This window comes from Lethenteron reissneri, chromosome 15, assembly GCF_015708825.2.
Source record: "Lethenteron reissneri isolate LAM-NWPU_2019-01 chromosome 15, ASM1570882v1, whole genome shotgun sequence".
Taxonomy (NCBI): domain Eukaryota; kingdom Metazoa; phylum Chordata; class Hyperoartia; order Petromyzontiformes; family Petromyzontidae; genus Lethenteron; species Lethenteron reissneri.
In genome coordinates this window covers 4,143,498-4,157,910 of record NC_083793.1, presented here as the reverse complement: position 1 = coordinate 4,157,910, position 14,413 = coordinate 4,143,498, and the positions used below count along the sequence as shown (strand labels likewise).

The 14,413-nt window shown below is 47.3% G+C and overlaps 1 protein-coding gene across 1 annotated transcript in view; it reads left to right on the top strand.

Annotated features, from left to right (window-relative positions):
* Window positions 1–14,413, top strand: part of EEFSEC (eukaryotic elongation factor, selenocysteine-tRNA specific) — a 65,203-nt gene that overhangs the window by 20,855 nt on the left and 29,935 nt on the right. The window contains exon 9 of the mRNA XM_061551823.1: window positions 2,182–2,338. Within this exon, the coding sequence (XP_061407807.1) occupies window positions 2,182–2,338 (157 nt within the window). The remainder of the gene's footprint in view (window positions 1–2,181; window positions 2,339–14,413) is intronic.

The window sequence follows — 14,413 nt, the reverse complement described above, 5'->3', positions numbered from 1 at the left end:
GGTCGACTCGGCCTCAAATGATTACCTGGTGTGATGTGTAAACAGCGCCACTGTGGAGACAAAGGCAGCCAGGCGTGGTGCTGGCCACCCACCCCCTCGTGTGCCACGCTGGCCTTCGTAGGTGCTCGCTAACAGCACTTGCCCTAAAAGCCTGTTAAGGTTACAGGGAGGATCTTTGTTTTTGACATTTGTAAAAGTGTGTTTGCAATGTGCCCCTGTAAAAGCCCCATTTTGTATACTCTCCTTGTGCACCTCAATGTAAAATTCGTTATTAATAGTCATAATTTACAACCCTTTGTAGAGTCAGTTAAGGATGAAAGCCTTTTCATGTGGTGTCAGTCATGCGGTGGTTTGACCATACTTAGCCACACGAGTCAGTGCGGAAGTGTCCCACTACTGGTTCAGGTATGGCGAGGGTGGGGAGGGGCTGGGTGAGGAGGGGAGGGTGGGGAGGGGCTGGGTGGGGAGGGTGGGGCTGGGTGGGGGGTGGGAGGGGTGGAGCTGGGTGGGGAGGGGCTGGGTGGGGAGGGTGGGGCTGGGTGGGGGGTGGGAGGGGTGGGGCTGGGTGGGGAGGGGCTGGTCACCCCGTGGTGCCCTTATAAAACTCAACGTTTAACCTACTCACGCCGGCTTGTGTCCGCCCTCACAGTCGGGCATATTTGCGGAATACACCACGCCGCCGTTGACCCTGGCAATTGACCGAGCAACCCAACGTTCCTACCAGCTCCCCCCGCAGGAATGTGTTTTTTAATTGCCACATTTCATAGCGGTCGATTAACTCTTGTTTGCCATTCACCAACTCGAGCTGACCAAAGTGGTTCTATTCTAGTCTTGGTGGCAATATCCTAAGGCGCTAAATGCCCATGTCGAGGTGCGATAGTCGCGAGAGGATTTCGGGAGAGTTCGTTCGTGTGGTTTTGCGTCTCCTCCTCCGTTGACGGTGGCACAGACCACAGTGTGGTTTATGGTACAGTCCGAAGTTTGGGTTGCATAGCCACAATCCTGCTACTGTCGCCTATCTTAATTTTTTTTAGCATTTTCATGAAGGAGATGTGCACATCGGCCTGTGGATGTTCTGATGCAGTTGATGGTTACACCCGTGACTTTGAGGAATGTCAAATGGTGACGTATGGTCACTCAACCCCATAACTACTCAACCTTCCCATGGGGGAGTTGAGCAGGGGTATTGACAAGGCCTGTAAGAATTTAGTTATTATTATAGATTAACCCTCGTGTTTTTTTGGGTATTTTCAGTCATCCCAGTGTGTTAAGTGAAAATTGAGAAACATGCTAAATCTACAGGGAGAACTGGAAGAAATTTTTATTTTTTAAAAATACAAATCTGGAGAGAACCCAGACTTTCCAGACCTGGTTCTCCGCACCTTCTGTGTCTCCACAGTTAAATACTCACGTGGTAGGAAAGCAGTGATCTAGTGACAGTGAAGTCATATGAATTTATGGTTTGAGGAGCAACACAGAGCTCCCCGTGCAAAAGTATTAAAGCCTAGGGAGATTGGCGGGATCAAGTACATTTCACTTGAAGGGAAACGTGGAGATGGATAACGCAACTGTGTCAACGTCGCTTCCGGTATCACACTGTGGACTTGTTGGCTCAGCCCTCATGCACGTACGAACGATTCAAACGCATTGTGAGAATGATACACACAAATAACGTCGTTGTGACTGATTATAACACTTCACGTACTCGTATACAATAACACAAGGTGTCAGTAAAAGTCAGCTACTTTTGGATCTCTTTGCACTGCATATGCTCATCGTCAGCCATGATCTATCCACTGCAGGATGTGACCCTCAGCAATTCTTTCCCCATCTCCTACGGTATTGCAATGCAACACTCCATCTAGCTAAATCTATAAAAGCTAAACAATGTTTTTTTTTGTCCCCAGGTAAGGCCCATTGAGCTATGTAGCTTGTTTTCAGAAGCGACCTGACCACAAATGATAGCTCAACGAAGTGGCTTATTGTGTGGAAATTTATAGCGGCCAAATACTATGAATGTATTTTTTTTAAATGTGGAGGGGACCTGGAGAAAAAGTTCATGCGACCACGGGGCGAACTTGCAAACTCCAGATATACAGGCATCGGGGTCGGGTCTCGACCACCAACAAATATATGTTAATCATCCTCGTCTGACCGTACATGTGTGTGCGTGCTCGGTAGGCAAGCGGGGAGTATGAAGTGATCGGACGGTCGCTCTTCAAGAAGGAGACCAACATGCAGCTCTTCGTGGGCATGAAAGTCACGCTGTCCACCGGCGAACAGGGCCTCATCGAGGGCGGCTTTGGGCAGAGTGGCAAGTTCAAGGTCCGCGTGCCGGGTAGGTTGCAGGCTTTGGGCCGGTGGGCGTGCGATGTACCGCGGGTGTCCCCCTGTGTTGCTGCTGCTGCTGCTGTGTGTGTGTGTGGAAGTGTATGTAGGTGGGCCATTGCTGTGAGCTGCCTGTGATGTCGGTAAAGAGGTGCCAGGCGCCGCCTTGCAATTGCTCGCTCGCTCGCTCGTGCCCCTGCTCAAGGAAGAGCCTCGACTTATGGGGAGCCTCCAGAGAGCCCCTCTAAGAGGGTTTGTCGGCCTGTCTCTTCTATGTTGGCCACAGGTCTTAGAGGTGGCCAGAATACCCACACTTTACCCCACCAGACGTGACCTGATGATTGGCTAACAGCGGTGTGTGCCCATTTATACCACCGTGTAGTGGGGAGATGTGGGAAAAACCTGGGCCCTTGTTTCAACTGCCGAGGCGTAAGATCGAACCCGGCAGCCCTTCGATTGCATTTCCTGCGTGGTGAACTTTACACCATGGCAGTTTCTATTCTAAGTCTGAACATTTGTCAGTCACGCACTCTTGTGGTCCATCACGAATGCGTGCATTAGTCTCGGGTTGGATGGTGTGAGGAGCTCGCAAATACTTGAAAGATCTCGGTCTGGTGGTGCACGCCTCATTGCATGCGAAGTTTGGTGGACTTGCTCCACCTCGCATCGCTCTCTGCGATGTGAGGTGGCCAGGAGTTGGCAGTACAGCAAGTGGGTTCATGAATATGTATGTTAATGCCTTAGAGTGTTATACTCTCCTATGAGTGGCCTTTGTTTTTTTTTACATGTACTCCCGTTTATTCAGCATGCATAGCACTCATCACAAGAGAGAGTAAATCTCCAAATGTATAACCCCCTTGATAAAGATTCTCCATATACAGTGAGGCTTTCCTTTATAAATAAACGGCATTCATATTATTTGTAAATCGTTAGAAATTGACTCCTTTTTGGCAGGCGAGGATGCGTTGGCTGGGCCATGTAACCCAAATGCCAAATCGGCTCTTGTGTGGCTGGATAGGAGAGGGATAATCGGGTAAAGCGCGCTCGCTAGATAAGAGATGGGCAGATGTGGGACTGAGTGGACTTGTTGACAACTGGTACCCACCGTGTCAAGATCAGCCTCTGTGGTGGAGGGGGGGCTCTCATGAAAAATGCTGCTGGGCAGTTGGAGGCAGTTGCCCTCCAGCAACAACGGAAAATAAAAGCAGCGATGCTCACGTCAATGAACAGAGTATTGGGTGGTTAAATCGAGGAGTGTTGGCGCAGTGGGGAATACAGGTGGTTAACCTATCAGTCGCTGCCCTGTTCACTCCTAACACCTGGCTCTTATCCCAAGACCTCCTGCGATTGAGCCTTTACCGCTTAACATGACCCCGTAGTGCACCTATCCCGGCACAAATGTCTTGATGGGCATATTCTTAGGTTTTTTCGGTAAAGTCACGTAGATAAAAAAAATTTAATTAATAAAAGTAAAATAAAAAAAATAAAAAATCACGACGTTTCGGAGGCAACACAAGCTTCCGTCTTCAGGTGGAACCGTCAGAGCACGATAGCTGTATCAAGTAAGAGAAATTCCAAGAAAACAGTCCTTGTGTATATACTGGTTGAGGGTGGGAGGAGCCATGATGGGCCTCGACGTCGTTTCCAGCAACCGTAGGAGGAGGTGGAGGAGGAGTGCGAGTCGGATAGCGAGCGTCCGCTCACATCAGTCCGTAAACCCGTAACACCTGGGTCTGCTCCGTGATGATCTTCCCCGACTCTGCGCCTTCATCTCCCCACACGTGGCCTCTCGAGTGTGCACCAAGCCTGGTCCAGGTGCCGGCACTTAGTCGTCGTGAGTCGGCTTTGCTCCCCTCCCCCCTCCCCCCCATCCTCCGAGGATGTCCCGGGACTCGTTGGTGCTGCCCCCGGCTGCTCCCGGCTGCCCCCGGCTTGTCCCTGGGGCTCGATATAGCCGGGCCCCGGGTTTATTTATCCCGGGCTGTGCCACATTTTGAGATGTGGTTTTTGCACGTAGTAGACGCGATATGAATGAATACAGTTGCAAGTGTTCGTCGAGTAGATCGTAATAGGCGCTCTCTGTGACAGCACTCTCTCCGCGGAGTCTTTGTAGGGTGCTGGAATCAATGATTAATTTGGTTGAACACATAGGCTTTCGCGACCAATATTATTCATAATAAAGGTGTCTGGGTTAGATCGCGTAAGTGTAAATGTGTCTAAACCCTCCACCACCCGACACGGCCATTAAGTAAGGGATTTATCACGTAAACAAAACGGCAAATAGTTACTACTTCAGCCCACCAGTGTGTTGAAGAGTGAATCCACAACATTTACAATCTGAGTACGCCGTTTCGCTGGTAATTACATCCAGAATCATCACCACAGTAAACAAAAACTCCACCACATTGCGTTATAATAAACTCAATCGTTAAATGATGAATTAAATAAATTCTGCTTCGTGCAAAGGCCAAGTGTTGGCTTTATTGAGACGTTTGCGGGGAGCATTTGGATAAAAAAGTAGCAAGCTTTGTACAAAACGCGTTATTTAGAAAGTAAGAGGGCTCCGCCATTGTGCACGTCCCATACAGTTTTTTGCGACAGCCGTCCAATGCTTTTTCTCTCTCTCTCTTTCTTTCTCTCGCAACACCGTTACTCGTCGTGCCGCGCCGGCCGCTCATTCCGCTCGGTTCTTCCTACGATGCTTATCGCGGCGCTTGAGCAAATAGAGAAGAAGCTTCGGGGTAGTTCTGCGCGCGTGCGGTAACTAACAGGTTAAAGCGCTCTCTCCGTGCGCGGCGGCTAGGTTGTGCCGTTTCTCGTACGTGGGTGGATTAGCGCTATTTGCAAAGTACGCGAAAAGGAGCTATTACCGAGAATTTAAAATGAAATGAGAAATGGCTCCCTGTGGATCGGTTCTCCATTTTTTTTTCCACGGCAGCAATCTTAAAAGCCATAATTTTGCCTCTTTAGGCTGCTGATGAAATGCGGTTCTGGTTGAGTGGTTTTTGCCGCACGGGGCTAAGTAATGTATTTATTTTCTTGATTGCGGTTTGTGCTTTTTTAAATGAAAAAAAAAACGCGTTGGGAATATAAGCAACAGATTAGAGCAGTGCCTTTTGGAGTTATTATAAAAACTGCCAAAAGCTGTGATGTCGCCTAAAAGTTATGTATTTGTAATTTTATGAAATTGCCGTTATATATTTTTTATTTGAAAGCCGCTTGCCTGCTACTGCCTTCCTTAATCTGTGCGAAACTACATTTCTCAGGTTATAGAAACGCCCATATTCACAATATTCATAACGGGCGTTCCATGGAAGTGAATAAAAGTTAGTGGATTGCATGCATCGCTCCACGGGGAGGAAGGGTGGGGGTAAACGACTTCACTTCCAAAATTCGCAGGTTGTGACGAGAAAAAACAATCTGTATGTTCTAATTTGCATTGCAATTTCCATTGTTTTTGTGACAGAACGGCTTGTAAATATATTTTGCATATTAAATGTTGTTTTTTATGTTTTGTAACAGGAATTGTATAGTGACAGCAGTGTAATGGTGATGATCATTTGTTTTTTTGTTAAATTGAGTTTCAGTAATTTAGATTTTTCTATAATAGTTGAGCAAATTGTTACTCTTGGTTCTTTCGGTAAAGTCACGTAGGTAAAGAAAATAAAAAATAATAAATAAATAAAGTCACGACGTTTCGATTGCAACAGAAGCAATCATCATCAGGTGTGACAACCACAGCAAGAAATTGCTTCGGTTGCAATCGAAACGTCGTGATGTCATTTCTTGATTTTGTATCTTTTTTTTTCTTTACCTACGTGACTTTACCGAAAGAACCAAGAATATGGATCCTTGCAGTCACGAAAACTTCAAATCTAGAATGAGCAAATTGCTATTCATGATACTGGTACATAACTCCCAAAACAGTCACAACATAATCAACAGAATCTATGCGTTAAACAATTTAATTCATACATTCATTGTAATATACCTTACGAGTAAATAGTTGCAAATTGTACTTTAATAGTACATACCAATGCTAAAATATAAACGCATTACAGTATTGATTAATTAATTAATGTTTTACACTTAATTCCATTACTTGATAAACAGATTACAGTGATCCTTAACTGATATAACACTATCGTTAAAGCGTTTGTTTGACAACGTGTGCGTATTAACCCATAACTTGTATACTTATTAACATATCCACAATAGATGTGTTTTGGGTTAGATCGCGTAAATATAAATGTGTCGTTAAACCCGCCACCACCCGACACAGCCAATTAGTAAGGCTTGTCACGTAAACACAACATACCAATTTGTTGCTAGTACAGCACATCGGTGTGTTGGAGAGTAAACACAAGCTTGCTTCGGTATTACAATACAGTGTTTGCGCTCTCAGACCGCGTTCTGTAATTTGAAAGCACGAGTGCTTTGGCAGTGGCATACATGCCAATATAACTCAACATGTTCATCAGAAACTCTGCCGTTGAACAGAGAAAATCTAAAAGATCGTAACCGCTCTTCTTCAGACATCTATTCAATCGACGCTCCAACTCAGCCTTGTGTTGTTTTCGGAACTTGTGTAGAGTTACCCACCAATCATGTGCGTTTGTTGTGATGTGCTAAGTTCATTAACTTTTTGCAATGATGATCTATCCAATAATAATATGGTCCTTTATTTTACCCAGCAAAGCCTCAACTGAGTCTCAAGTCCTGGGATGGATGCCCAATGCCACGTTATTTTTCATGTACTTTGGTATATATTTTAGCCACTGCGGTATTTATCGTTGGATTGAACTTGTCGTCCTCCGCGGAGATGGATTGATTACGTAGGTTCATGTAAAGGTGCTCTACGGATCGTCGCATCACGATTTGGGGATCCTTTAGTTTAGCATTGAACAGCTCCTGGCCAATAATGATGACAATTATTTCTTGAGAAAACCAATTACTCGTCGTAGGCTGAATCAAATAGGGCAAGCATGACAGTAGCCACCGCTGGCGCTTTTTCGTGCATGAATGTCTGGAGAGTATCGCCAAGTTCGCGAGCGTCGCACCTCATCCAGCGCCTTCCAAAAACCGTGCGGCGGAGGAGCCATGTGGAGCGGGTTAGAGCATTAATCGCACGAAAAAATGTTAAATCCCACAGACGATCACGGCCAGGAAAGCAAACTGTGGCACACATCTGGACAGGGGCGGCACGTGACGGCGGGAGGAAACGCCGACTGTGAAGACGAATTGAAAAGGGAGTGTGCGTGCGCGCGCGCGCGCTCACAGCAGGGCCCCACTAACAACTAACAGCATCTATGGGGCGGAATGAAGGAGAGGGGAGGAGAGAGAAGGGTGGGGGAAGGCGAGGGGGCGGCACGGATGATGATGATGGTGGGGGTGGCGGTGGCGGGAGAGCGGGATCGTACAGGGGACAGCCCTCCCGAGATGTGGCCCCACGTTGGCCTGAGCCCCGAGAAATCCTCGCCAGCTTTCAAATGCGCCCCCCCTTCCTCCCCATCGTGTGCCGCTAACCCGATCCCGCCACCCACCCTATCCCTCGTCTCAAGCCAACAGCCTCCCTCCTCCTCCTCCGCCTCCCCCCCGTGCCCTCCCAGAAGCCCCTTGCCCAGAGCTTGGCGGTACCCTTTCCCCGTGCCAGCTGTTTACGTAACCTCTGAACCCGCTTTGGAAACCCTACCTGAGTCGTAATGAAGTCCCCGTGTGGCCCGAGTGCACAGAGGTGTTTGTGGGGCGCGGGGTGAGGAGCGAGGCTCGTGGGTAGACGTGGCTGTTGGGTACATGTTGTCTCCCCACCCCCCCCCCACTGTTCCCCCTCCAACAGCAATTCCTCAACTTACAGTGAACTCCGTTTCACTCCCTGTTGCCTGCCATTCAATGGGATTTTTGAAAAAAATATATAAAAATTTGCCTTTGTTCTCAAAGTTTTATCCCGATTGTGCTATCATTGTCGTTTGGAAATGCTGTTGAGCTGCGTATCACCTTGTGTTAGAGGATGGGCATTGGAAGAAGATATCATGGAACTAAAGTAACCCTTTATCCACACTAGGAGATGGAATTTTCCCACCATGCTACATTTTTTGCTGGATTACAAACCAATATTTTTAATTCTCAGAGCTTAAATTGAATGCGATGTTTATTTGTATGTAGTTATGGATGTATGTTGAACGTCTTTCGCATCGTATATAGCCAACCGTGCTAATCTGTTGGTTGCGTACTTTGGTGATTGGTGATTGGCCTCAGATCATCAACTGTCTTGACTAATATATTGCTGCCTGGATTTGAACTCAGAAACTCAGCAGTTCTGGCTCGGTGCTCTGAACGCTGATTCATCCAAAATTCTGAAAAAATATCTCACTTTATTCAAATTATTTGATCAAGTCGATCAACTTGCTCATATTTAAAAATGGGTTTCTCTTAAATAGCCCCTGCTAACATCATGTACTGTAATTATCATTAGTCTCCAGGTTATAATTAGAATGAAACACATTTCTAGAAGGGATGATGGATGATGGACGATGGCCAAGAATAATAACGGAATGGCAGTCAAAGGATGGAACGCATCCGATAGGATGCCGACCGAGGAGATGGAACAATGCAATCGGTGTGTGTGAAAATACGAAGTGCCACGGTGGCGAGATGTTAACTACCTCGCCTGGTATACAGGAGGTCGTGGGTTCGGTCCCGACCCCGACTCCTGTCTTTTTGGAGTTTGCGTGTCTCTCTCCCGGTGGTCGTGTGGATTTTTCTCCGCGTCCTCAATTTTTCCCCCTCCACATTTAGAATCAAGGTGCGTTTGGAGTATTTGGCTGCTTTAAATGTCCACATGATGATAACCCACTTCGTTGCGCTATCATTTGTGGCCAAGTCGCTTCTGAGTCGGTCTTACCTAATACAATAAAATAATAAAATGGTTGCATCTCAGGATCGTGAGAGGTGGTGACAGCGTGCCGAGGCCATGCTCCGACAGTGAAGTGACCATGGCTGATGATGATCGTAATTAATTAAGTGAAACATTACATAGACAATACAAAGTTAAGCAGATTGAGCAGTGCCACAACACACCACGCACACACAAGCCACCTCAAACACCCCAACTTCTCAGATAAGGATCCTGTGGATATATACCTACGCCATGTGTCCTGGACTCAATAAAGAAGGGGGGAAAAAAGTCAAGTTATTGTCGGGAGTGCCCTCCTGACGTCAATACAAGTGACATTGTTTCCCAGGGTACAGATATGGTGCTGCGTTGATGCCTCCGAGAGTGGCAGCAAGACTTCTTTTCCATTTAACAAAGCTTTAAACTTAAAATGGGCAGCTGAAAAACCCACAGCCGAGACACGCATCTACAAGATAGGAGCTCTTTGTTTTATCGGGTCGCGTATTCTTTTTAACTTGAGCGATGGATGGGTGCAGGAGTAGGTTGAAACCCGGCGTAAAATTATAGAAAAGGTTTTTTTTTAAAGTCCGCATTAAGAAGTTACGCTCACGAGTGATAATGAGACCCGACAGTTTGGTTGAAATTAAACATCCAAAGGTGATCCCTCTTGCCACGAAAATAAACAGTCATGCCGTGAGACTTTAACCACTCCAGGTCCTTTCGTCGGGCCGCCTGTTAGCGGGAGATAGATTACGTCATGTTTGTTATTGGAGTTGGCGCGGCACAAAAACACAGGCGCCCGATGCCCCAGTGCCAGCGGCAGCGGTGATGCTGCACAGCGCTGCCCGGTGACAGCTGGGGGTGAACGCGGTGCTGTGCCGTTCCCCGATAAAACCAGACGTCAAAAAAAGATTGTAACGTTTTCTTAATACGTCACCCGCAAAAGAAAAAGGTGACGAACCAACCGGTGCAGCTCTCCGATGCGTGTTTTCGGGCCCACCCGATGACGAATCGTTCCGCGCGCTGGGAGCTTCGTCAGCGCACGGAGCAAAACCGTCGGACTTCGAGACGGGCTACGCGCGGTGCGACTCAAACACTCGGTCCGGGAGCTGTGCAGCACGATCACGGCCACCTCCGTGGTGACGCGATAAACGGCTTAGGCGTACCTCTACAGCCCTATATTGTCAATCCACCGTTGGATCGTGTGGCGTCCCCATGTTGCACGTGTCGAGGGGGTTTCGCTTCTTCGATGCCGCCGTCCGCTGACGATTAGTTATTCATAACTTGTTTTTCTACGCGATCAGTTGTTGCCGCTGTCCGCTTTCGATCAGTTGTTCGGAGGTTTTTTTTTTTTATCCATGGCTAATCACCGGGTGGATGGCGGCACCGACTAAAAACAAGTTTTTACCAAGGTTCTAAACCTTATTTATCGCACCACACTTCATCATCCTGGTCAGTGCGGGTGGGTAAAGGCTGGGCGGGAGCGGTGGTGGCACACGCCTGTAATCCAGCACTGTGGAGGGAAGCGAGGGTTGGTGGTTCACAGAAAATGCTGCGAAACGCCCTTGGCCTGGGCCTCGTAGGTGTGCCCACGCTTTCGTTCGAGGAGAGGAGAGGTGCGTGCGGGGCAGCAAATGCAAACTCCACCATCAGTACGGGATCGAGTGTTGCACCCTCTCGCACTCTTTGGTTTTCTCCAGGCGCACCGGTTTCCTCTCACATGTCCACACTCACTGATTGATTAAAAAAACTTGAATATGTAGAGGACTGCAGAGCTTGGAGGAGAAATTTATCACCGGCTCCACCGGCTGGTTGTGTCTCCCGCTTGTCTGTGCTTCCTTGCGCCTTTGGGTCGTTTCCCTCCTTTAGAGAGTGAGCGAATGTTATGCGAGTTTCAAGTTAAATAACATCAGCCTATAATACCGGTTTTATGCATGGTTGTTGCCCGTTAAAGTACAGCCAAACACATAGTCAAATTTGAGCAAATGTCGGAAAAAATTAGTGGCTTAATGATTTGAATTCGTGAATGAATAATAAGTTTGTTATTTAACTCCAATGATGTTGTGAATTCATATTTTTTTTTTCGTACCGATCAGCGTTACATTTCTAAAATAAATAAAAACTCACCAGCAATGCATGTTTAAGTTAATGTGGAAATTCAAATAAATATAACAACGCAAAAAATAAACAAATTTTAACTCATAGATCCAGCATTTATGTTTATTGACAACTATAAAAAAAATCATCAAATGGCTTACTTATTAAAGTGTTAATTTAACGATGAAGAGACGGATTTAGTGATTGCGAACCTCGCTTTCTTATGAAGGGAGCGGCCTGCTCCATCCCAGAGGAGATAGCAAGAAGTCAATTTTAGAAATTCAATTAAAATGCACGCGTTTTCATACTCTGTACACAAGCACTTATTACCATAAAGCCCTAAGTCCGTTGGTTCAAACGACGGGATAAAAATCGAAGCAATGCCGCATGGAGCAGCGTAGCCAAGAAGGTTGGTGGTGGGGGGGGGGGTCCCATTTGTATCCAACCACCACATTCGAAATGTCACTCACTGTGAGCGGCCGAACGTTAGCGCACCAGCCACTTGTGCTTTACGGTTTAACCGTAGCCCGTCGTAGTAGTCATACGTAGTAGTCTGGAGCGTTTACCGCTGTTCCCAAAGAGTTTAACCAAACTTTCCGCTGGCCGGCGGCTTTTGGGTGCTGTTCGGGCCAACTGCGGCATTGTGGAGTGCGGTGGTGCGGCGTGCGGAGTGCGGAGTTGTTGTGTGTGGAGAGCGAGGTTACGGAGTGCGGCGTTGCGGTGTGCAGGGTGCGACATTACGGTGTGCGGCGTTGCGGTGTGCGGTGTTGCGGTGTTGCGGTGTTGCAGTGTGCGGTGTTGCGGTGTGCAGTGTGCGGTGTTGCGGTTGCACACTTCAGAGGTAGCCACTGAGCGGTCAGGTCGGTTATGAAACTTTGAGGTTCTTAGCAGCCAAGGCTGCTGCTTGGAGCGAGCGTAAGCGACTTATAACTTGCCGTGTGCTCGCTTGCACTTGCGTCAATTGCAAATTTGTACTTCTATACCTTATTTATAGTCAATTTTTCTTTAGTTTTAGCGACTTTCTTCCCCTTATCTTGCACTCGGATCGTTTTTTGTGTCGTTCGTTGATGAAACTCGCTGACCCCCCCGTGCCCCGACTGGACATGTGTGAAAAATAGCTTAACAGCTCATCCGATTCTCTCAGGATAAATGAAAGATACTGATTCTGTTTCTGATCCATTTGTAGATGCCCCACTAAAATGAGTATATTTCAAAGCCCCTACATATCTCCGCTATGATCTCAACACACTTATTAGATATTTTAACGCTCCCTTCTGTAAGAATATGGAGTCATCACCTTTACAATATTCAATGACATTTTATAAGCCAATGGGGTATCCATAAATGGATCATGAGCGATCTCACTGTAACCAGAAATTGCAAGAACAGTGCATACACGTTCGAAACGCCGTTAAAATTAGATATTTTATGTATTGCACCGAACCTGCTGGGTAGGTACATTTATACGCCCCAAATGATACTGATGTCAAATTTTAGGATGCTACCATTCTTGTGCCCCGTACTGTAATTCCGTTACCGCGTAATTTTTTACGTCCGTGCGCGTAATAACTAGTTATTTGTTTATCTGGGAGAGTCTCACTAAGTTTAAAGGTTTTTTTTTACTTAATTTATCTGGAGGGTTATTCCTTAGGATGGTTGGCAATTAAAAAAAAAATTCTTCCCACGAGTTATTTTCAGTTATCGGGACCACATTATAGTTGCATTGATTTCTAATCCTGGCCACGGCTCAATGTGCTCCCTGAGTTGCATTGGCTTCGGGTTGTACCGAACGAATCCATTCTCAGGTCGCACTCATCACACACAAAGTGCTTGCCATAAATGAACCACAATGCCGTCGCTGACCTCGTCAAGGAGCATAAACCATCGCCACACGACACTCCGCTCATCCTCGCAGCAGCAACGGCTTTAGGCTGGCCATCGAACAAAGACTTGTCAGACGATCGCTTGCTTGGAATGCTCTTCCTTGCAATATTAGACAGCCACTGGAGCTATGCCCTTTTAAATCTAGATTGAAAACTCATTTCTTTACAACTGCTGTTTGTGTTTAGTTTGTTGTCCTACCCCCGCACCTCCGATTAGCGCGGTTGGCTACGTACAGTGTGAAAGAAGTTCAACATACATACACACGTTGTGTTTGTGCTCGTCTGGATAGAGGCAATCACGGTGAGCCAAAACTTCTGCAAGGCAGTACTTGGCTTGGCTGAGAAATATGGATGATGGTGAAGATGGTGACAGTAATATATGGCTTGCGCACACGTATCGATGATGATGATGCTGATGTTGACAGTGTTGGCCACGGTAATATCGTGCACGTGTACAAATACCGGCGACGATTATTATTGCGATATCGACCGGATATTGTTGTCCGCACCGCGTTGATAAAGTTGGACGCGAACGCGTCCATGACTCTCGGGCTGTGGTTAATGACGGCAGGCTCGAGCCTGGTTCAGAAATTAATTTAACGGCGCTAATAAAAAGCTCGGAATAATCCGCGCCCCCCACACAGTGTTTTCTCCTCGGAGTGCAGCATCCCCCTTTGGGCTCGATTGGCGACACTTAACCGTGCGATCGGGTTTCAGCCCTTCTTGGCCTCGCTGATGAAATCCCAACCGGACAGCCCCTCGTGTCTTTGAAACCCAACTAAAATTGAATCTGGGCGCGCACGCTCGCACAAACAAGCAGCGAGGACAAAGAACCCCCGCGTAGCCTTCAACTGTTGGGGCAAGTGCTGTTAGCGAGTAGCACCGCGTAGCCGTGAACTGTCGGGGCAAGTGCTGTTAGTGAGTAGCACTGATGAAGGCCGGAATGGCACACGAAGGGTGGGATGGCCAGCACCACGCCCGGCCGCCTTTGTCTCCACGGTGGTGATATTCGAGGCTGAGTCGACCTAGGGGAGGCCCAGGACTGGTTTCATATGATCGTCAATGGTGTTCGCCGTGAGCGAGAATCAAACTCGGGTCGCCGGGTTCGTAGCGCAGCACGCTAATCGCTCAACTACTGCGCCAAAGACAAAGCTCCCCCCAGTATAGCCTTTAACAGACTGTTGGGGCAAGTGCTGTTAGTGAGCTCCGCTTC